This window comes from Aquarana catesbeiana, linkage group LG01 (genome assembly GCF_042186555.1).
Source record: "Aquarana catesbeiana isolate 2022-GZ linkage group LG01, ASM4218655v1, whole genome shotgun sequence".
In the NCBI taxonomy this organism is placed as follows: domain Eukaryota; kingdom Metazoa; phylum Chordata; class Amphibia; order Anura; family Ranidae; genus Aquarana; species Aquarana catesbeiana.
In genome coordinates, this window is record NC_133324.1 from 833,626,774 (window position 1) to 833,651,583 (window position 24,810).

The window sequence follows — 24,810 nt, forward strand, 5'->3', positions numbered from 1 at the left end:
CAAAACACATTTTAGGCAGGTGGAAAAAAAAACCCACCACACACACACGTAAATAAGAATGCTTTCTGAAATAGAAGCCTAAAATAGTTCATTTGTATCAATTAACAAAATGGAAAGTAAAATGCACAAAAAAAAAAAAAAAAAAAAAGGCGGAATCCAAATCAAAATTGGGTGTGGCCACCCTTTGGCTTTAAAACATTCATTCTTCTAGGTACACTTGCAAAGTTTTTGAAGGAACTAAGCAGGTAGGTTGTTCAAGATATCTTGAAGAACTAACCACAGATCTTCTTTGATGTAGGCTGCCTCAAATCCTTCTGTCTCTTCATGTAATCCCAGATAGACTTGGTGATGTTGAGATCAGGGCTCAGAGGGGACCACGCCATCACTTCCAGGACTCCTTGTTCTTTCATTTCAGAATGTTTTTTTTTTTTAATTGGAAAACCAACTTTATTAAGAAAATATATGCTTGGTACATAAAAAATAATATAAGCCAACATGGCCAGAGCAGCAATACATACATGAGCACATTAAGTTATCTGCATGATATCGGGTGAAATATCCACCGGGACATGAAGCCAGTACACAGTAGAGAAGGGAGAGGAGGAGAGAAGAAAAAGAGAGGAAGATATCAACATTTCAAGTACATGTTTCACCATCCTCCAGCCATCTGTTCCAGACCTGCTCATATTTAAGCGGGCATCCTCTATGTACATAAATCAGCCTCTTGTATGGGAGAGTGTCATTAATTCTTTTTTCCAACACTGATTGTAGGGGGTAGGGCCTGCATCCAATTACAGGCTATCGCTTTTCTCGCTAAGAATAGCGTTTCATGTAGAAAGGTACGAGGGGTTTGTCAGCGTCTAAGTCAGGTAGCAGACACATCTTTGGGTCTAGAGTAGCAGGAGAGCCATCTGATCGTGGAGGAAGCGTATCATTTGTATCCAGTATGTTTGGATAATTGGACAGGACCATATAAGGTGATAGAAAGGAGCCTGGGTGTGGTCGCATAGACGGCATCCTGGATTATGCATGGTTTGAAACGCGCTATCCTCTGAGGAGTCAGATATGTTCTATGTATGATATACAACTGTGTTAGGCGGTCCGACAGTTTAGGGGAAACCTTTTTCACGCCTTCCAAGATCTCATCCCAATCCTCATCTTCAATCATTCCAACCTCCACCTCCCATCTAGTCTTAGCACTATAGGCCAGGGCTATGGAGTTGGGAAGACGGATGGCGGAATAAAAAGAGTGGAGATTAGTTTGGCTGGCTCAGCACCTGTGATCGTGTCTACTATGGAGGGGACTGTCAGGGATGGGTTGGAGCCAGCAAACTGAGTTTGTATAGCATGGCGAAGTTGTAAGTACCTGAAAAGGAGGTGATTGGGAAGTGAGAATTCGTCTTTTAATGTTTGAAATGTTTGAAATGTTTTAAGTCCCGTAGTCGTCATGATCTGGTGTATATACAAGATCCCGCAACGTATCCAAACCGCAGGGTCTGGGATAGACAACAGCTCAGGTAGGCGTGTGTTGAACCAAAGGGGGGGTGTGGGAATGAATCTGTGGAATCCCGAGTTTTTGTAGTGCCAACCGCCACACCCTCCGGTGATATGTCAACATGCCTGCTTTATGTTGGGGGGTATGTCCTGTCAATGGGGCCCTTAGGACTGATTGAAGTGGGGTATGAGCTGGGTTATCAGGGTGTTCACAGAGTAGCAGCTGGTATCTTGGTAGCTTGTTCTTGTGAAAATGATAGAAGTGGGACAGTCGGGAGGCAAGATAATAGTCCTGAAAGTCTGGAAGAGCAACTCCTCCCAATGTCACTGGGTTTTTAAGTATTTTCCAAGATAATTTGTGTCTGCTGGATCCCCATATGAACAAATTGAGAATAGATTCAATTGTTTTTTCCTTGTTCTTCTTTACACTGGAGATAGTTCTTAATGACATTGGCTGTATGATTGGGGTCATTGTCCTGCTGAAGAATACATTTGGGGCCAATCACACCGCTCCCTGATGGTATGGCATGATGGAGAGGTATCTGCCTGTAATTCTCAGCATAGAGGACACCATTGATCCTGACCAAATCTCCAACTTCATTTGAAGAAATGCAGCCCCAAACTTGCAAGGAACCGCCACCATGCTTCACTGTTGCCCGCAGACACTCATTGTACCGCTCTCCAGCCCTTCGAGAAACAAACTGCCTCGTGCTACAGCCAAATATTTCAGATTTTGACTCAGGCCCAGAGCAACCTGCTGTCATTTTTCTGCACCCCAGTTCCTATGTTTTTGTGCATATTTTAGCCCCTAAGCCTTGTTTCCAGGTCAGAGGTATGGCTTTTTGGCTGCAATTCTTCCATGAAGACCACTTCAGTAGATGGGTGTAACTGGGTCCCACTGGTTGCTACCAGGTCTGTGCTGATGGCACTGCTGGTCATATTCCAATGCCGAAAGGAAGCATGATATGTTTTTCATCTGCTGCATTAAGTTTCTTTTGCCGACCACGGTGTCTATGGTCCTCAGTGTTGTCCGATTCTTTGTGCTGCTTCAAAAGAGTTTGAACAGAAACTCTTGAAACCCCAGTCTGCTTTGAAATCTTTGTCTGGGGCAGAGACTTTTCTGATGCAGTAGAACTACTTTGTGTCTTGTTGTGCTCAGTCTTGCCATGGTGTATGACCCCTGATATGAAACTGAGCTCCATACACTCATCTTAGTAGCAGTGTTTGGCTGTTCCTCCCTTAGTTTTAAGCCTCCTGCACAAAATTGTTTCTGTTTCAGTTAATGACTGTTTCAACCTACATATGAAATTGATGATCATTAGCCCTTGATTGATATAATTGGTTTATCATACACCTGACGCTAATCCTACAAAATCCCTGATTTTGTGCACGTGTACAAAATGCACAAGTGTAAGAATTTATGATAGTTTGAAGCCAAAGGGTAGTCGCACCAAATGATGATTGGATTTCGATATTTTATTTTTTCCGTTCGCTCACTTTGCATTTCGTAAACTGATAAAAATAAACAAACACTCTCATAGACAGATAGATAGGAGATCCATTTTATTTTTATGTTCACAATAGTCCCTGCCCTTAAGGGGCTTACAATTTAAGGTCTCTAACTGACATTCATACATACACATACTAGGTATGTGATTTTTTCATACACATCAAAAACCAGTCCCATTGTTGTGTTAAATCCTGAACATTTATGAGGCTTTGTGTGAAACATTTTCATCTTCTTTTCATACAAGACGACATTTAGAACAGCTAAACTGCCAGCATAAGTACTTAGCAGTCTAAAAGGAAAGCTTTGAAAACAAAGCCTTTATTCTCACAAAAGAGCAAAGTGCTTGATGTGGCATTTACAGTTATAAAATAGGAAAATAAATTCTCTGGTGAGAAAATCAAGGAATAGAAACAAAGAAACAGCCAACAGTAGCAGCCGCTCACACACCGACATTCAGGGTTACCTGCTATATCTATACAAAGTCACCATAAGTAGCACTTCTAAATGCCTCTTCCAGTGTGTTTGACACATGGTTTATATTGGTAAAATTAGGAAGCAGGTCACCTGTTTTCTATAGTTCTATACTTGATGCTTTTGAGTTAAACTTTCTTTTATTTTCATACCTAAAAGCTGACTTCTTAACTGCTGAACACAGTTTGTAAAAAGTCATATGTGCACAAAAAAAAAACAAAAAAACAAAAAAAACAAACAAACCACATGCATTAATTTCAAGGGAACCGCATCTAAATTTGAGGACTTGAAGCTAGACATTGGGCATAAACTCCCTCCTCATCCTTTGCCCCTTAAATTAATTTCTTAGTAAAAAAAAACCTAAGCTGAAACCCCCTTTACCTACCTGTTGTGACATGTGAAGCACCAGGTCCCAAGTCTTCTATCTTCTTCATGCAAAGGAGGAGGGTCCCTTTCAGGGTTTTGTGTCTCTGCCTGGGAGACGTGGACATTTCCTATTGGCGACCCAGCGGTGGGGCCCTCCCAGGATCCAGAAGACTGCAGTGGCATTACAATATCATGAAGAAACGACCAGTTGGCACACAGATAAAGACTGAAGTGGTGGATACATTGGTTACCTTTGTGTTGAGATGGGTTTCAACCTCCTCACCATTTTGAAAGTGTCTAGCACTACTGCAGCCGTAAGCTTGTTTTAGTTTTAATAAGCAGGCTCTAACCCTTGTGGAAAGTAATCTGAGCAGCTAAAAAGCTACCCGATCACGGTTATGTACACACAGGGCGCTATTCTCTCTGCTTTGGTGGTTCCTGGGTTCTCCTCGCCCCTCCCTGGAGCCTAAGACCACAACAAATGATGTCAGGATGGCAAACAAGAGGTGCTTGAGGAACATCTGCTCCTCGATCTCCTCTGCTGACTGTGAACCTGGAAGTGCTCTGCTCTGGGCATTTCCAGGTTCAGAGCTGTGAAAACCCTGGCTCAAAATCTGGATGCACAGTGGATCAAGCACTGACATTGGATGAATCAAAGGGATCAACAGCCATTCCACCTGGTTTATGTAAGCGTCATGTCATGTCTCAATGCATTTAACATTAGGTTTTAATGCTGGGGTGAGATCCAACCAGCTTTAAGCAGTGGTGCCATGTGACAAGTCAGTATTTCTTTTACTGCTACAAGCATGATGAAGCAATCATAACAATAGTCTTGTAGTGAATTAGTACGTCGCATATAGGTTTATGGTGTTTTCCTTTGACTGGCGTTTATGCATTAAGTGTATGCATTTTCTGTTCATTCACTGCTTTTCTTGGAAATACAGCATCAGATACTTCCTTTTCCATGAAGCTTTCCTTCAAATCAATAGGAGCCATTCAGCGTGCTGCCACAAATGCATTTGGGTCTATTTCTATGAATAATTTTTTATTTATTTTTTTTATAAACCTACAATACTGGATAAGAATGTGGTGTTGCGCTAATCCTTTAAGTAAACAATGACTCTGTATGTGATACCACAGTGATGGTGAGTGTCTCTAAAATATAAGCATATGACAATAAAACATCACTGCCTAAATGTGACTCTGTAATAAAAAATATAGTGATGGTGAGACTTCTAGCAAGGAGTATAGCTATATACCTATCATAAAGGTAATCCGCTAGATATGACAGTCAAACACACAAATATATGAAAAGTGACTAGTGCTTATGAACAGATCCTTGTACACAAAATATACAAAAATAGCAACTAACTTTAGCATTACTGGTCTCTGACTGGACTGGTATGCACCTGGTGTAGCTCAACACACAACCAGGTCTATATATATATATATATATACACACACACAACGTGAATAGTGCTCATAGTGCATAACATAAAGTGACAGTCTCAATAGAACTGAGTGATATAAAGTTCATTAGTATACATGCAAAATAACAGTGTTCCACTTGAAAATAATCATCTATTCAAAGTCCACAAAGTATATATATATAATCCACCTGGTGCCAAGTGTACGTGACAATGGTGATTATTCTTCATGCAACACAGCACACACTGGTGGGCAGTGGCCCCTTACCTGAAGGTAATGGGGTACTCGCATTTAGCCACTTTTAGGCATGGCAACCTTTCGTTGTAAAAACCATGGAACCAACCAGCTGTGGGGGATGGTAGTGATGCAATTCTATCCTAGTTTATCTCCTTTAAGGGCGTATATTCCTTCAAGTAGTGTCCCGGGGTCACCCAGCTGTAGATGCCTCAGCGTTGTCCATTATCTACATCTGAATTAGGTGGAGCTTCTGGAGCGGAGACAGGTGACAATGCCAGCTAGACACAGCTGAGCACCACTACCGGGGAGCACGGTACGCGCACACCATACCCCGCCAAAAACAAGGACCAGCGAGCCTGCGTGACTCCGCCCCCTGCCGCACTACTACTACTACTACTACTACTACTACACATTTCCTGTAATGCCCGCCGCCGTAGTCCGCCGAGAAGCTCCACCTAATTCAGACGTAGATAATGGACAACACTGAGGCACCTACAGCTGGGTGACCCCGGGACACTACTTGAAGGAATATACGCCCTTAAAGGAGATAAACCAGGATAGGATTGCATCACTACCATCCCCCACAGCTGGTTGATTCCATGGTTTTTACAACGAAAGGTTGCCATGCCTAAAAGTGGCTAAATGCGAGTACCCCATTACCTTCAGGTAAGGGGCCACTGCCCACCAATGTGTGCCGTGCTGCATGAAGAATAATCACCATTGTCACGTATACTTGGCACCAAGTGGATCACTTATATATACTTTGTGGACTTTGAATAGATGATTATTTTCAAGTGGAGCACTGTTATTTTGCATGTGTTTTGCATGTATACTAATGAACTTTATATCACTCAGTTCTATTGAGACTGTCACTTTATGTTATGCACTATTCACGTTGTATATAAACACCTGGTTGTGTGTTGAGCTACACCAGGTGCATACCAGTCCAGTCAGAGACCAGTAATGCTAAAGTTAGTTGCTATTTTTATATATTTTGTGTACAAGGATCTGTTCATAAGCACTAGTCACTTTTCATATATTTGTGTGTTTGACTGTCATATCTAGCGGATTACCTTTATGATAGGTATATAGCTATACTCCTTGCTAGAAGTCTCACCATCACTATATTTTTTATTACAGAGTCACATTTAGGCAGTGATGTTTTATTGTCATATGCTTATATTTTAGAGACACTCACCATCCATCACTGTGGTATCACATACAGAGTCATTGTTTACTTAAAGGATTAGCGCAACACCACATTCTTATCCATCTTTACTATAGCCAGGGGCAGGCTGTACCCTACCCGGTGTAGGCTGCTTTTCCTCACTTTACATATATTTTGGTTTCTCCTTTCTCCCCCCGTTTTAAGATCGCGCAGGAATACTCTTTATCCTTTTTTGATAAACCTACAATACTGCCAGCACAATGTGGCTCTCTTTTTTCTCTACAGGTTTCTCTCCCATGTATTGAGAGACTCCTAGTGCTAGAGCTGTAAAAATGTGGAATAGACTCCCTCCAGAGGTGGTTCTGGCCAGCTCAGTAGATTGCTCTAAAAAAAAAAAAAAAAAAAAAAAAAAAAAAAAAAAAAAAAAAAAGGCCTGGATTATTTCCTAAATGTACATAATATAACTGGATACTAACAAACATTTATAGGTAAAGTTTATCCAGAGAATATCCAATTGCCTCTCGGGTGATCAGGAAGGATTTTTTCCCCCTGCTGTCGCAAATTGGAGCATGCTCTGCTGGGATTTTTGCCTTCCTCTGAATCAACTGTGGGTATAGGATTGTGTCAATGAGATCGTATGATTTTTTGTTGGTATTCCCTATTTTATTGGTTGACTAGATGGACTTGTGTCTTTTCAACCAGACTATGTAACTATATACCCAACATGTCAAACCTTAAAAACTTGTCAGTACTCTATATTTTCTATAAGCCCTGTACAAGTCATTCGTTTAGTATTAAAAAGGAGGTCTGGTGCTAGAATTATTGCTCTCATTCCAGCATGGGCAGCGATATGCAACATGTGTATTGCAATCAACATTTTCAGACCTAGGCGCCCACTGCGTGAGTTTACATTTGTATGTGCATATAAGTTGGGGTGGGGGGCCCCCCTTTCTTGGCAGGGGAAAGATTTTATGTACTTGGGTGCAACTTTTATTTTTTACAATTAAAATTTTTTTTTTTTTTTTTTTTCACACTTAGCTTTTTTTTTTCACCCATCACATAGGTGTGATGATTTGTTTTGCTGTAAGGTTCTCTTTAGTGAGACAACCAGGGTCCTAAAAGACCCTGGATGTCTCCCCTGTGCTCCACTGAATGTAATGTAAATCGTACTGCATTACATTCTTTCCCGGCCTTGATGGTCGGGGAAACTGTCAACAGGAATCGGGAAGTGACACCACTTCTGGAAGAGGAGTAGAGTGGATGTGTGACCGCCCGCCGCTCCCCTCTACCTGACGGTACCCGCTATGCCGGTCCGGGCACCTCAGATGCGCAAGCAGAGCCAGAGATACACAGCAGGGGGGCATTCAGGCGGCAGCCCAGGCGCCAGGTTAAAACTTGTCACCATGGCGACCTGGCGCCAGGGGTTTGTCGAGCACTGGCTTTATCCATCTTTTAAGATTTTAACAAGTAGTTATTATAAAACTGCAACTTGCAACATTTCAACTGATTGGACACTGCCTAGTTTATATTAGCCTCACCAGCAGTATACTATAGGCTTTATGAGCCTAGAAAAACTGCAATAAAACGCACACCACATAGAAATGAGATCATTAAAGTATGATGAAGATTAAAGTGGCTGTTCCATTTACCCAGTGAAAGGACTGGCCTCAGGTGATGAACAGAGATGAAACCTATCCTCCTATACAAGTTGTACCTGTTTGTCTGCAGAGTTTTCTACTCTACATCCATTCAACAGGTACAGTTTATAGGTCACATTAAAAAGGTTCTCAAAATGATTCATCTTTTTCTCATTCTTTTTCATCACAGAAACCTGACATTTTAACAGGGGTGTGTAGCCTCCAAAAAAAAAAAAAATTGCACTTTTTTTAACGTAAACGTATCTTTTAAGATATATTTTAACTCAGTCCAAAGATGGCTATGTTGCCTTTGATTAATAAACCTATAAGTAATACATTACTTACTCTTTATGACTCTCTTGCCATAAAATCTTCAACCCTGCCTGTGCGCATGCACAGTTCAGTGTACAAGTGTAGGGACCAAGCAACACCTGTGTGCATGCGCAGGAATCACATTATCCCAGCCCCACCAATCAAGATGGACAAAAGTTCAGACCTTGAAGATGGAAGTGACAGAAGACCCAGGAAGAGGGTGGGCATTGCAGCATAGGAGGCATTCCTTTGGCAGGTAAACCTGCCTTAACCACTTCAGCCCCAGAAGGATTTACCCCCTTAATGGCCAGGCTATTTTTCAATACAGCACTTTGGTGGCATTTGATCACCTCTGCGTTTTGTTTTTTTTGCAAAAAAAAAAAAAAGTAAAAAAAAAAAAAAGTAAAAAAAAAAAAAAAAATAAGATTAAACACAAAAATGTATTTATCAGTTTAAGCCAATATGTATTCTTCTACATATTTTGGTAAAAAAAAAATCCAATAAGCGTATATTGATTGGTTTGCGCAAAAGTTGTAGCGTCTACAAAAAATAGGGGATTTAAGGACTTTTCATTTTTTTAATTGTTTTTACTGGTAATGGTGGCGATCTGCAATTTTTAGCGGGACTGCGACATTGCGGTGGATAAATCTGACCCCAAGTGACACTTTTTGGGGGACCAGTGACACCAATACAGTGATCAGTGCTATAAAAAAAAAAAAAATGCAGTGATCAATGTATAAATGACACTAGCAGGGAAGGGGTTAACACTAAGGGGGCGATCAAAGGGTTAACTGTGTTCCCTGGGTGTGTTCTATGTGGGGAATGGGCTCACTGGGACAAACGCAGAGATCGCTGTTCCTGATCACTAGGAACAGCAGATCTCCATGTTGTCCCCTGTCAGACAGATCCCCTTTCTGCCTCTCTATGGTGCAATCGTGGGTTGCCGGCAGACATAACAGTCTGCCAGACCCGCACGCGCTCCTGGCGCGGTGGTGCACATGTGCTCACAGTATCTCATGCACAAAGTATGTCGTTTCGCGCAGCCGAGCCACCCTGCCGCAGTATATGTACAGTGGGCGGTCTGGAAGTGGTTAAAAGTAACTGTAAACCCTTACATATACCCAGTGAAGTGACTGGCCTCAGGTGATACACAGAATAAACAAATCCTCCTACATACCCGTTTATCTGCAGTCTTTTCTACATCCACTCAAAGTCCATAATTTATACAGCTTGTCTGAGCTGTCAGAAAAAAAGCTGACAGGGAGCTGAAATTGCACACGGCAGAACTGAGAGCTGATTGGAATGAAGGGACACACCCCCATTCTCACAGCACACAGGAACAGAGCTGAGGCTGTCAATCAGCTGGAGCACCCTGCTCTGTCACCCTTTTTCTCTTGGTGTCAGGAAAACTTGTCAGAAGTGATTCATGGGATCACGATACATTGTATACGTGGTCAAACTTTCCTTGTTCCTCTGCTTATCAGGAACTGAAAAACCAACCTAGAACACTTTTGCTTGGCCATTTTTCATCAACCTAGTTTTTCTTCGAGGGTTGGGATCCCCTTTCCTCCCTGGTGCAACCTTCCACCCATTCCCTCCCTTTTTCCTCATTTCACTATATACATATCTGTTATTTTTGCACTTTTTAAAATTAATATAGGACATTTTTTTTCTCAGATGGTTAGCTTGAGAATTCTGTATTTTAATCCTGTAGTTCTTATGCTCTCCTGGCAGCCTTTGTGGAGATGTGCTGTGATTTTTTTTTTTATTTTAGGTTCTGTGATTTTTATTTTAGGTTCTGTGATTCTGAGTGGTTCTAATTGCACGAGTTCTGACACCTCAGCTGTGTCTGATGTGCCTTATTGCTGTGACCAAGTTGTTATGTATATACATTCTCTTTACCATTGTCTTTGGCTAAATAAAGAAAAAAAAAGAAAAAGGATGAAGTATCTCATGCTGATGCAGAGGAATGAAGCAGCAGACAGAAATTACACTTACTGCTCTGGATTAAGACAAGTACACACTATAGAGCAAGGATATGCAATTAGCGGACCTCCAGCTGTTGCAGAACTACAAGTCCCATCATGCCTCTGCCTCTGGGTGTCATGCTTGTGGCTGTCAGAGTCTTGCTATGCCTCATGGGACTTGTAGTTCTGCAACAGCTGGAGGTCCGCTAATTGCATATCCCTGCTATAGAGGGACATGCTTTGTTCGTAGTTCATATGTGAGATTTACAACCGCTTTAATGTGCAAATATGCTAAGCATACTTGCACATTATTGCTAATGCCCACATACCATCATGCAGACTTTGTTAACCACTTGCCGCACACACTATAAGCGATATACGGCCTCAAGGCTGTTCTCCAGTTGTTGGGGGGCACCCCTGGACGTCCTCACTGGTACATGCATCAAGAAGTGTCCGTGACCGCTGAATGCCTTTGACACAGTAGATCACAGATCGGGGTAAAGGGCCAATCACAGCAGTCCTTTACCACGTGATCTCTGTGTCCAAGCACAAGCGATCACAGATGTCAACAGATTAGGTCTTTGCCTATTAAAGGCTCTCCTTCCCTCATACAGAGACGGTGTGTGAGGGAAGGAGACCCGGATCTGTGAAGGGGAGCAGTGAGTACATTATTTTACAGTACATAGTAGAGGTCGACCGATATGGGTTTTTCTCTGGCCGATGCCGATATTTAGAAATCGCGGTGGCCAATGGCCGATATGTGATGCCGATTTTTTTGGGCCGATATATTAGGCCGATTTTTTTTTTTTTCCCTTCATCTCATAAAATCTAACAGTTAGACCCCTTTCACACTGGGGCGTATTTCAGGCACTTTTGGGCTAAAAATAGCGCATGTAAAACAGCTCCCCTGTAGTCTCAGTGTGATATCCCGAGTGCTTTCACACTGAGGCGATGCGCTGGCAGGATGTTAAAAAAAAAGTGCTGCAAGCGGCATCTTTGGAGCTGTGTATACCGTTCCTCCACCACTCCTGCCCATTGAAATGAATGCGCACCGCTGCCGAAGCGCCTGCAAAGCGTTTCGGCAGCGGCGCATTTAACCCCTTCCTCGGCTGCTAGCTAGGTTATAAGCGCCCTGCTAGCAGCCGAATAGCGCCGCTAAAATGACGGTAAAGCGCCGCTAAAACTAGCAGCGTTTTACCGTCAACGCACGCCCGCTCCAGTGTGGAAGCAACCTTAAGTGATACAGAAAATTTTTTACATTTAAACATTTATTGAACAAAACAAACCTCCAATCAGTTCACTTGTATGTAGAATTTAGATAAAAAAAAAAAAAAAAAAAAAAAAAAAAAACTATATCTTAAATATTAAATACACAAAAACAGGTAATCAAAACTTTTGGATGAAAAAAAAAAAAATGGGCTAACTTTACTGCTTAGTTTTTTTTTTTAATTTATTAGTGTATTTTTTAAAAAAATATTGCGTTTGAAAGACCACTGCGTACATACCGTGTGACATAAAATATTGCAACAACCGCTATTTTATTCCCTAGGGTCTCTGCTAAAAAATATATATATATATAATGTTTGGGGGTTCTAAGTGATTTTCTAGCAGAAAATACAGGATTTTACTTGTAAACAACAAGAGTCAGAAAAGATTTAGGCCCCTTTCACACGAGGCGGGCTCCGTTTCTATGGAGCCCGCCTCGGTCCGCCGGCTCAGCGGGAGATCTGTCCGTTGATCTCCGCTGAGCCGGCGGATGACAGGTCCCTCTCTGCTCACTGAGCGGGGAGGGGCTTGTCAGGCGCTGCTGCCACCTATGGAGGGATCGGACGAAAACGGACAGCGTCTCCGTTTTTGTCAGATCTCACCCGATCCGATCCGCCAGCGACGGATGTGGACGTAGAGCCATCCGTCTGCTTTTAGCAGATCGGACGGGGTCGGATGTCAGCGGACATGTCTCCGCTGACATCCAACGCTCCATAGGCTAACATGGATCGCCCGTTCAGGTCCGCCGTCAAAACTGACAGGCGGACCTGAACGGTCCGATCGTGTGAAAGGGGCCTTAGTCTTTAAATGGTTAAACTGAAAGCTTCTACACAGGAATTGAGTTCATTCATTAGTGTAAACATTGTATCCTTGAGGTTCTTTTTATCAGACTTGGCAGGCTGCCCAGAGGAGGAGAGAAGTGCTTCACAGAAGTTTTCAGGCAACTTGTAATGACTTCTATTACAGAAGTCATTTGCAAGTCCGCTGATATCAGCCTTTTTTATCAGCACAATCGGCCGATGCCGATTAAGTAAAAAACACCAAATATCGTCCGATATATCGGCCCGCCGATATATCGGTCGACCTAGTACATAGTGCCCTGGTCATCAGTGCAGCCTCATCAGAACACATCCGTGAAGAAGAAAACGTACTTATTTGCTAAACGTTATAACAAAAACTAAGAAAAAAACTTTTTTTTTTTTTTTTAAACTTTTTTTTTGTTTATTTAGCAAAAAATAAAAAAAAAAACCCAGAGGTGATTACGGTAAATACTATCAAGAGGAAACCACTATCTGAAAAAGATGATAAAAATTTCATATGGGTACAGTGTTGACAGTAATTACAGTAAGTACAGTAATTCTCAGTGACAGCACTGAAAGTTGAAAATTAGCCTGGGCAGAAAGGGGGTGAAAGTGTCAGGAATGAAGTGGTTAAAAAGTGTTACTAAACCCAGGACCCTGCATTCATCATTATCTGGTCTCCCACAGTACACAGAACATGGAATGCAATTATTTTAGTAAATATAACCTGCTAAATAATAGATATATAGAAAAAGTGTTACGCTAAACAAAATTATATTAAAATTATAAATATTAGCGCAACACTTCTGCTATACATTATTTATGTGATCATATCTCACATCAGTGGTGCTGCTATACACAAGTTTAATATGTATACACAAGCGCAGTTTACTTTCATTTTCACTGCTAAATACTAGAGCTGCACGATTCTGTGAAAAATTAGAATCACAATTTTTTTGCTTAGAATTAAGATCACGATTTGCTTACGATTCTCACAGGGTAACATCATCTTCATTACATTATACAAAAAAAAAAAAAATTGGGCTAAACTTTACTGTTTAGTTTTTTAAGAAAAAAAACTTTTAAAAAGTGTATTTTTCCCCCCCAAAATTTTAATTTGAAAGACTGCTGCGCAAATACAGTGTGAAATAAAATATTGCAACAACCACAATTTTATTCCACAGGGTCTCTGCTAAATATTATAATATGTTTGGGGGTTCTAAGTAATTTTCTAGCAAAAAATAATGATTTTAACTTCAAACCAACAAGTGTCAGAAAAAGGTTTAGTCTTTAAGTGGTTAAAGGATAAACTAAAAGGTTCAGTTAAAAAAACAAAAAAAAACAAAAACAAAAACAAAAAAAAAAAAAACAAAAAAAAACACACAAACGTCATACTTACCTCCACTGTGCAGTGGTTTTGCACAGAGTGGCCCCTGATCCTCCTCTTCTGGGGTCCCTCAGTGGCGTTTCTGGTTCCTCCTATTCTCGAGTGCCCCGTCGGAGAAGTGCTCTCCCTCGGGGCACCAGTGCGGGCGCACTCCCGTGTCCTGCTGCTGCATCCATTGACACAGACAGCAGGACTCGGCTCCGCCCCCGGGCCATTGGATTTGATTTACAGCAGCGGGAGCCAATGGCTGCACTATCAATCTATCCAATCAGGACCCGAGACACCGGCTGGAGCGGGTGTGCTCATCCCTGGCGCATGAACAATCGGGCTCAGGTAAGTAAAAGGGGGCTGGTGGACTACAAGAGGTTTTTGACCTCAATGCAGAGAATGCATTGCGGCAAAAAAAAAAAAAACAAAAAAAAACGCGAGGGCTTACAACCCCTTTAGACTTCCCTAGTTTACAGACCGAAGTTAATTCCATTGATCTTCTAAAGACTTTGTTAAGATCGCAATCTCGATTCTTAACGGTTAATCGTGCAGCTCTACTAAATATGTTTTCTCATCAGCAGTATATAGCAGTCTTGTGACTTCTATGAGTATCCAATTACAGCTTGTAGCAGGAGTTTTCATCCTACTCTGACTGTTCTATGAGGCTGCAGGACCTCTGACCCCGTCTGGACAGTGCTGACTGGCTCTGTGCTGATCACATGCACTCTCCCAAGTAAAAAAAAAAAAAAAAAAAACTCCCTAGCAATACACACCAAACTAACCATGTGTAGAGTGCTGATCCTCCCCTTTAGTAAAAGAAGGGGAGGATCAGAGAAGACAGGATCAAGCAGCCTTTTTACACAATGCACAGGATTAACCCCTTAGGGTCCACAGCGAGTATAAAGCATGCTTTACTGCATATACAGACTGATTTTACTGTTGTGGGTAATGTATCACTTTAAAGAGACACTGTCACCTGCTCATTCAGGGAAAACAGAAAGTGCCTTCTGATAGCTCAACTCTCTAGAAAAGTATACTCGTCAATTCATGCTCCCTCCCTACTGCAGGAGTCTACCCCGAGTGAATGGCATCACTACTCTGCTCATGTGACAGTGTACAGGCACTCTGGTCAAAAGACTATCATACAGAGGTGGTCCTATGCTCCCTTGTACCTGGAATCCCCATTCAATTTGAGCAACAGTGGCTTATATGGCATAAGTGGCTAATAAGGAGGCATTGCTCTGAATGAGCAAAGTGACACTGGTCATTAACCCATTTGTATGTATGATGCTCCAAACTTTACACAGTATTATTCTCTGATGTTGTATCGCTAAGGCTGCATTCACACCTGAGTGTTTTCAGCTCGTAAAACGCCCGAAAAAACGCCCAACAAGCAAAATCCCATTCATTTAAAATGGCCTCTGTTGACATCTGAGCATTTTGTAGCCTAAAGCAAAATGCCTGAAGATTACAGGTGTTTTTCTCTTTTTACATTGGTGACCTTTTGACCTGTGCAAAATCGTGGCAAAAAACTGTAAAAATCGCGGCAAAAACGCACGACTTTCTGCCTGAAAAGGAAACGCTAAGGTGTGAATGCAACCTAAAGAATGAACAATCTGCTTTTGTTGTTTGTCATGCAGCTGATATAATTTATGTCCATTTTTCATTTTATCCACGAAGTTGGTTAAAAGTAGAAAAATTTTTTTAAAAAACCACACGGGTATTACCTGGTGTACCTGCTGTGAATTTATCTGTGGAACTTGTGGCACTGGGTTCTGTTGGTCTGTTGGTTTCCTTCTGATCATCAGAAGTATAAAGTCTGATTTGTGCTTGTACTGGCAGTCGACTAGATGGCATTAAGCATAGGACTCCTCTGCTCTTCAGAGTGTTCTGCCACCCTGCAACAAGAAACAAAGCATTGGTATCAAGACTAAGGCATTTTACAGTACAGTACGGACTTTTAGTATTATATTTTAGAAGCATCATATAAGAACAAGGCAGCCTTCTAAATGATGCTTCCAAAACACATTGTCAGTGCCAAAAAAAAAAAACAAAAAAAAAAACAAATTTACCCAAGTAGAAATAAATTGATGGTCATGTGAAATCAATAATGGTACTTCCTGATTAAAGTTCATTTTCTGAGCACTGAAATGTCACGCATGACCTATCCCGGGCACTTAGGAAAACCATTGTACAACAGTCACAGTGAATTTTCAGTATCTACTTTCATATAACACAAGTCTGAACCAGCATTCTCCTGCTCAGAGTGGTAAGGCTGGTTCCCGGCTGCTGGGAGCTCTCCTTATTCCAATAAAAGTGACACACAGGGAAATGCCTAGTATACCGGAGTTTGTCACTCGGGAAGGTATGTACCCCCCAGGAGGTACTTCACACAGGCCAACGGAGTACATCTGCTTTTAAAATAAATTTTTGGTAACCACTTTAATGTGTAGCAAACAATACTTCAAATTAAAAACAAAATTTTTGTAAACAGAAGGGATTTAGAAAATGCTAAAAACACAATTACAAGGGTACAGGCAAGATATATTACCAAATCAAGAAAGGTGACCCACCGGGAAACCATGCTTAAAGCCCAGCTCCACCAGGAAGCCATGGGTAAAGTACAACTCCAGTTGTGAGTGGAGGAGGGGATCCTATCATTTATCCACCTCTCCCCCACTCAAAGAACATGTTGCATTCTGAAAACCAATACAAGGCCTTTTCTGAACAGAGCAAGCTGCTTGCTCTGGGGGCACTCAGCAGGAGGTGGGGCAGGAGCCTCAGCAGGGGACCTGAGAAGTGGAGGATCGGGGGTGCTCTGTGCAAAACCACTGCACAAAGCAGGTATGACATGTTTGTTATTTTACTGTAAATAAATCCCAAAGCTTTAATATCACTTTAATTTGCAGGGATTTCCTCTCACTTCCCGTTTGGCTGTGGGACAGGAAGTGAAGGGAAATCTCCCCAATTGGGCACAAATGAAAAAAAAAAAAAAAAAAAACCTGACATGGGATATAACCCTCCCTTATGCTATGGAAAAAGAGAGAAAAAGTTTTGCCTATAGATCTACTTTAAGGGCTAGTTCACACCAGATGCAGTTCTGTGCATTTGTATTCTGCATCAAAAACGCACAGACTGTTCAACATGGATTCCAATGGCCCTAGCTCACACCAGTGCAGTCAACAAAAGTAGAAACACGTTGCATATTTTCTGTATGGAACGCATCTGGAATGGGACAAAAGACGCATCTTCTTAGCACTAACTCCTACAGTGCCAAGAAGAGGACCGGTCATCGATGCAGGGAACATTTCTATACTAACAAGCAATCAGTATTATGCGGGATACATTTCATTAGAGGTATGTGTTGTTACTGATCCTAAATCCCAGAAAAAAAATAAAATAAAAACCCTTCTGCTTTAAAGAGGTTTAGGCACAGACAAGTTATTCCCAGTGTCTGGTTTTAAAGGTCAGATAATCTGTGTACTGGCAGATCTCCCTGCACTGGAAGCCAAGACAAGCTTATAGGAGGTCTGTTAGTTTTCTACAGCTTCTGCTAGAAGGAATGCATTATACCATGACGACAGGTCCTCAGCATTATATTCAACCCCTTGACGGATACATTAATTGATAAAATGACACCTGTGGTGCTGTTTTTTAAAGAAACAATTAATTCATTAAAAGAAAACACTATAGGATATAAAGCTGTACCACAGAATTAGGATAGAGAGAGATAGAGAGACACACATATACACTTTCTAGTGCCACATGCAAGCCTTAACTGAACACACAATGTTAATTCTAGAAAAGCCAGTACTCTGCATGTCATGTGACTGTACTATAGGACGAGGGACCAGAAATCTCTATGCCACACAGAAATTCAGGAAAAATGCCAGCTTCAGAGGAATCATCTGTGCACACAGTGCAATATCAGATCAGAAAAAGCTCCTGCCATTTATAATTAAAAAAAAAAAAAGGGAAGAAGATTTAGAGGATTTTTTCTATTATGGTCAGTTAGCACCTACATAACATTGGGATTAACGGATTTCTTTTTTTTTTTGTCAGCTGTGACAGTACAAGTTCGTTTTTTGCAGGTAAAGGCCAATATGTAAATCTAGCATTAAAAAAATAAATAAAATTATATAAAAAGCCTTTTTACATCTACACTGGTAACATAACTAGAATGCAACTTCAAAGAAAGCTGAAAAATGGCCATATGTGTCCCTCTAAAACAGGGGTCTCCAAACTTTCTAAACAAGGGGCCAGTTTACTGTCCTCCAGAGACTTTAGGAGGGCTGGAGAAGAAAATGTCCCAGCATCAGTTGAAGTAAACTGTGCCCCCACATTGGTGTCATTGGACCCCATTGTTGGTGTTATTGGTAGGAATAGTGTTTCATCATTGCTAGGAATAGTGCCCCTTATTGGCATCATTGGAAAGAATTGTACCCCATTGTTGGTGTCATTGGTAGGAATTGCTCCCCATTGTTGGCGTCATTGGGAGGAATTGATCCCCATTGTTGGCATCATTGGGAGGAACTGTGCCCCTTCACTGGTGTCAGTGAATGAAATAGTGCCCCAAGGGCCAGATAAAAAGCAAGCAAAAGGCCACATCTGGCCCCTGGGCCGCAGTTTGCAGACCACTTCTCTAAAGGACTGACCTATGGAAGTGTTACACAAATATCAGGAGCTGGGTTGCCATCCTACTTCTCGGTATGAAAGGTTTCAAAGGTCAGGCATAGAAATGCAACAATTGCACCACTCCCAATGCTCCTAAAACAGGGCAATCCCAGACAACAAATTATTCTGGTTGTCTCAAATTAGAAAATATTATCATCATTACAGAGCAGTTTGCACAGCACTTTACAGAATAAAAGACCGTACAGTAACCCAATGGGCTCTGCTCCTGAGAGCTTACAATCTAATAGGGAGGGGCAGGCGATACAAAAAGGTAGTAAGTGAGGGGTGAGTTCATGGGGAAAGTATTAAACACAGAGGTGGAGGTGGGAGTTTTTAGGGTTCACAATTTAACAAAAACTGTTTATTTCTATTAAGGCCTTGTTCACACCTATGCAGGTTGCAGTTTGTATATATCAGATGCATTTTGTGTTTTTCAATACACATTTTTGATCCAATGAAGTCTATGGAACCAAAAACCAGAAAAAAAATCCCTGGCCTTTCCATGAAATGCAAATTTTGAACTACATCCATTAGGAAACCATGATAAATTAACTGTAGTGCGTTTCTGCAAAACTGAAAAACGCACTAAAAATAAATAAATGAAAGTATAGATGTGAACCAGGCCTTAATGGCTAGTTTACACTTGCTTCAAAACATGGCTTCGGGCATGCTTTGTTAAAGCTCTTTGAAGGCCTGTCAATGCTCCTGTCACTAAATAAAATGGTTAGCTTACAGTCCTGTTTACACCTTGCTTTTGCTTGGTGCTTCGGGCGAGCTTTGCCATAGACTTCTATGGAGGCTTTGAAGACGCTTTGAAGCACCACTGAAGCTACATGGGGTATAATTTTTGAAGCAAAGCTAAAACAGGTGTAAACAGGACTGTAAGCAATTATTTTATTTAGCGACAGGAGCTTTGACTAGCGTTCAGAGAGCTTTAACAAAGCGTGTCCAAAGCCTCGTTGAAGCCTAAAGCGGTCTGTCTTTAACCGCTTAGCAAAGGAAGGCGGGGCACGGCTTAAGATCACATGACCAGCATCATTGGCTGTCAATGACTTAGCATGGGAGCCAGTAGTGTCGGCGGGGGAACCCCGGAAGAAGAGGATCGAGGCCGCTCTGTGCAAAACTATATCAGGTAAGTATACCGTTTGTCATCTAAAAAAAAAAATAAATAAAAACTGACCCTTTAGAAACACTTAAAAAGGGGTTGTAAACCCTCATCCTATGCGCCGCGGCTATCAATCAAATCCAATGACATGGGTGCTAGGGGGTGGGGACAAGTCCGGCATTCTGCATCTATGGACGCAAATGCTGGACTCAAGAGTGCGCCCGCCAGGTAACCCCCCAGGAGAGAGGTTATACGTTATACCAGCGCCGACGGGGGACCCCAGAAGTCGAGGATTGGGGCCAAAATGAACTGCATAGTGGAGGTAAGTATGGCATATTTGTTATTAAACAAAAAAAGCGAAGCTTTACAATCAGTTTAAGCTGAACTGCAAGAATTCAGCCACCATTAAAATGTGCAGGATTACTATGAGATAAATCCAAAACGCATGCCACCTCTTGGACTTATCTTTGTTATTTACTACTATTGCTACACACCAGAGCAGGAGAGGCGATGTCTTCTCACCCCTTTCCTCCACTGTTCATTCACAGGCAGCTTTGTATGTGGTGAATGGGTTCATATTACAGAAAGCGATCTGCGATTGGGGAGGAAGCGGAGGAGTGTGGCAAGCACAATGACTGCATGCAAGTGACAAGAAAGTTCAGCATCAGAGCGCAGGAAGTATAGCGATAGCTGTACTCCCGATGTTCAGTAAAAATGTGAATTGTAAAATAAAGGGAGAAGTCCATGGAGTGGCATGCACCTTGTCTCATTGGACTTAACCTTTAGAAAACCAGCCCTTTTTACAAAGTTCCTGAATTCCCAGAGTTCAGCTTAAAATGCAGTGTGGGAAAGGCGCATTCTGTGCAGAATTTTTTTTTTTTTTTTTTTCACAAAGTTGTCAATTTATAGGATATTTCTAACACATAGCATATACATAGCAAAAATTTCACCCCAAAATACATTCTGCTACTCCTCCTGAGTACAGCGATACCACATGTGAGACTTTTACACAGCCTGGCTACACAGAGGCTCAACATCCAAGAAGCACCGTTAATTGTTCAAGGGGAATAAAATTACAGATCCAATTTCTGGATTACCCATCACATTTTGGTGCAACAGGTAGACTAACTGATCGGGGCACTGATGGCGGCTGCACTAGTGTGACTGGTATACTTGGTGCAATCAGGGCACTGACAGGTGTGTGTGTGTGATTTCACAGTAAAATTGCTAAACTCACAGATCCCGGTACAGACCTTCCTCTCACGCAGTCTGTGTGTGAGGATGGAGAACTGGTAACAGCAAGGTACTGGCTACTGTTTACATTTTGTGATTCGCTGTGATTGGACAGAGCAATCACATAGTAAAGTGGGCGGCACAGTGGTGTAGTGGGTAGCACTCTCACCTAGCAGTAAGAAGGGTCGCTGGTTCGAATCCCAACCACGACACTACCTGCCTGGAGTTTGCATGTTCTCCCTGTGCCTGCGTGCGAAGTCGGCAGCCGAAGCCGATCCGTCCGTCGGCTGCTGCTGCCGCCGTCATCCTCTGCAAGGGAATAAGGAAGTGAAACCGTGCGGCTTCAATTCCTGGTTCCCTACTGCGCATGCGCGAGTCGTGCTGTGCGTCCTCTCAGGGCCCTGCTGTGTTCTGTGTCTCACAGAATACAGCGGTGGAGGAGAGTGTAGGCGTCGGAAGTGGCGTAGGTCACCGCAAGCGCCACGGTGATCTATTCCAGGAAGTGGGAGCAAATACCTGTATTAGACAGGTATCTGCTCCCTCCTCCCCCCTGAAAGGTGCCAAATGTGACACCGGAGGGGGGGGAGGAATCCAAAAAGCGGAAGTTCCATTTTTGGGTGGAACTCCACTTTAACCTCTTCCCAACTGTACTATAGCGAAAAGATGGCTACAGCACGGTCGTCCATTGACATCCACCCAGAACCATGACAGGCGTGCACTGTGATTGCTGTGTCCTTGGGACACAGCTGATCACAGGTCGGGGGTAACAGCCCAATCACAGCTGATCACAATGAAACCACACTTGCCGGTTATTGGCATTCTTTTCTTCATGCGCTGTCACAGCTTGAGGAGAGAGTCGGTAACTGGCAAGTGTGACAGAGGACATCTATACTGATAATCAGGGCACTGACCATCAGTGTCTTGAAAATCAGTGCAGCCCCATCAGCAGTGCCTCCTCGTCAGCGCCTTCTTGTAAGTGCCGCCTATCAATGCCCATCAGTGCCTTCCCGTAAGCACCGCCTATCAATGCCCAGCAGTGCCTCCTCGTCAGCGTCGCCCAACAGTATCTCTTTGTCAGCGCCACCCAGCAGTGCCTTCCCATCAGTGCAGGAGAAAAATTACTAATTTTATGGGTTACTTTTCAATACTTTCAGCCTTTTTTTTTTTCGTTTATTTAGCAAAAAATAAAAACCTCCGTGGTGAATAAATACCACCAAAACAAAGCTCTGTCTGTCTTATCCCTGATAAAACTTTAGTGTGAGTACAGTGTTACATGACCGTGCAATTGTCATTCAAAGTGTGACAGCGGTGAAAGTTGGCCTGGGCAGGAAGGGGGTGAAGGTGCCCGGTATTGAAGTGGTTAAATAATACAGAACACTGGGTTGGCTATGAAGCAGTCTTGTAGATCCGCTGGCTGGAATGAAGTTAGTGATATCAGTAGCCTGGGAGTAATGATAGACGTTGTATGGCCTCTCCCTCCTCCACCAATCACCTACTCACCATGGCAGACAGTCCCGGGGCTCCCTCTGACCGTATGAAGCCGGAGGTAGAGCCTGCAGAGTGAGGACCAGCCCCGGCTCTGGGCAGACACCCCCGCCATCTCTCCGCTTATCTCTCCGGGATGATAAGTCCGCTCATACGGATGTCTGTGTACCTGTCAGCAGCCCCACACACTAGAGGACACACACACTTTACAGCTTTGTCTCCAGTGCTGCAGACATCTTCCCAAAGAGTAGCCGCGGCTTTCAATACCATTGGTCTTCAAAAAAATGACTCCGCCCTTTACAATCTAATGGCGGAGCCGTACGGACTTTACCCCTATACAAGTGTTATCCTATCTCTTGTAGAAGGAGGCGTCAGTGTTTGTGGACGTGCTGGACATGTGATATTCCGCTGCACTCGTCCACCAATCAGATAGTCAGGAAGTTGTTCAGCAGTCAGAGATGGTTTTCCCAGCTTTATTAACAAAGCCAACTGAAGCATAGAGGACTGTCTGAATATAGGTGCATACCTCCCAACTGTCACTGATTTCGAGGGACTGTCTCTGATTTGGAGCAATGTCCCTCTGTCCCTCAGTTTGGTCTGATCTATATAGTTGTATATAAAATGCACTTGTTATCTTTCAAAAAGTGATTCCCAGTGCTGAACCTTTCATCCAAATTCTGACTTGCTGCATTTGTACATTTTAAAAGCCAATATAAAGGAAAAGTAGTGGTAAAAAAAGTACTTGTGGATTTAATTAACCTTTTTTTGGGTTAATTCTCCTTTAAGGGGGTGTAGCAGGAGGCGTGTCCTATGCCTACATACATTTGCTAGTTGGTGTCCCTCATTTCCATCTCAAAATGTTGGGAGGTATGTAGATGTATTGTGTGTCTCTACAATATCATAGCTCCCAACTGTCCCTGATTTCGAGGGACTGTCCCTGATTTGGAGCAATGTCCCTCTTTCCTCCTCATTTGTCCCTCATCTTGTTCTGATCTATATAGTTGTATATAAAATGCACTTTTTATCTATCAAAAAGTGTTTTCCAGTGCTAAACCTTTCATCTGATTTCTAAATTGCCGCATTTGCAAATTCCAATATAAAGGAATAGTAGTTGTAAAAAAAGCACTTGTGGATTTAACCCATCTTGGTTTTTTTTGTACAATTATCCTTTAAGGGGGTGTGGCAAGGGGTGTGTCCTATGCCTGCATACTTTTGCTGATAGGTGTCCCTCATTCCCATCTCAGAAAGTTGGGAGGTATGCAATATAGATGTACTGTATTCATTCAGGAAGTCATGTGATTAGTCAGCACTTAGTAGAGTGTTGTCGCGTAATGCATAAAGTTTGGAATTAAAAGCCCAACTCTGGAAAACTTTAACATCCTTTCTGGCAATGGATCTGCACCCACAATGCAAGGATTAAAGTAGAACTATATGCAAAACTTTTTTGTCCATTTTGGATAAAGCAAGGGAGGATTAAAACTTCTCTGATTTTTGTTTTTTTGCCATCTGTGGCCCATTGCAGAGATTTCACTTCACTTCCTGTCCCATAGCCAAAAAGGAAGTGAGAAGAAATCCATGCAAATTAAGGAAATTCCTTGGGGACCCCCAGGTCACCAGAACTAGTGTCTCCATTGGAAGATTTCAACTCTATTACTTTTCTGGGGACAACCCAAAATGTGGGATTTTCCTTTATTTTCACTTTCAATGATAATAGTAAAAAATTACAAGCATTCTAATTCCTCTCCACTCTATCCAAAACGAAAAAAAAAGTTTTGACTTAAGTTATACGTTAAAGTAGAACTAAAGGCACTTTTCATTTTGGATAGAGCAATGGAGAGTTATAACCCCTGTCAGATTTTTTTGTCACAAATATGCATCGGGAGCTTAGCGATCCCTGCCAGCTACCATGCTGGCAGCGTGCATGGAGTGCGCTCTCAGCACAGTAAGTAGTTTACACAGGACCACATTTATGTGGCCGCTCGGCGTTATGGCCCACCCGCCAAGAGGCTGCATATATGCGTACTGTCAGGGCTTTCAGGATAACTTAGATCCCTTCCTTGGGTTTTATACACTTCTGGAAGGGGGGACCTTGCTAATGTATTACACACAGAGCTGCCTGGTTGGACTGACATCTACTGGGTTTACTAAATTGTACACTAGTGGGTCTATTTATCATTGTTTTCACTCAGAATTCACATAAGATTCAATAGCAAAACGTGTGGATCTTGGGTGAAAACATTTATAAATAGATCTCTAAAAGGCCCAGTTACAAAACAGTGGTG

At 42.3% G+C, this 24,810-nt stretch overlaps 1 protein-coding gene across 4 annotated transcripts in view; it reads right to left on the reverse strand.

Annotated features, from left to right (window-relative positions):
- SLC30A9 (solute carrier family 30 member 9) overlaps positions 1–22,883 on the reverse strand; it is a 137,327-nt gene extending 114,444 nt beyond the window's left edge. The window contains exons 1-2 of one of the 4 annotated variants that reach the window (XM_073608511.1): positions 22,544–22,883; positions 15,768–15,929 (exon numbers count right to left, since the gene is read on the reverse strand). In XM_073608511.1, the coding sequence (XP_073464612.1) occupies positions 15,768–15,929; positions 22,544–22,643 (262 nt within the window). In that variant the 5' untranslated portion in view covers positions 22,644–22,883. Of the gene's footprint in view, positions 1–15,758; positions 15,930–22,543 lie in introns of all 4 variants that reach the window. The other 3 variants (XM_073608513.1, XM_073608510.1, XM_073608512.1) reach the window with 3 other exon arrangements.
- Positions 22,884–24,810: the final 1,927 nt, after the last annotated feature.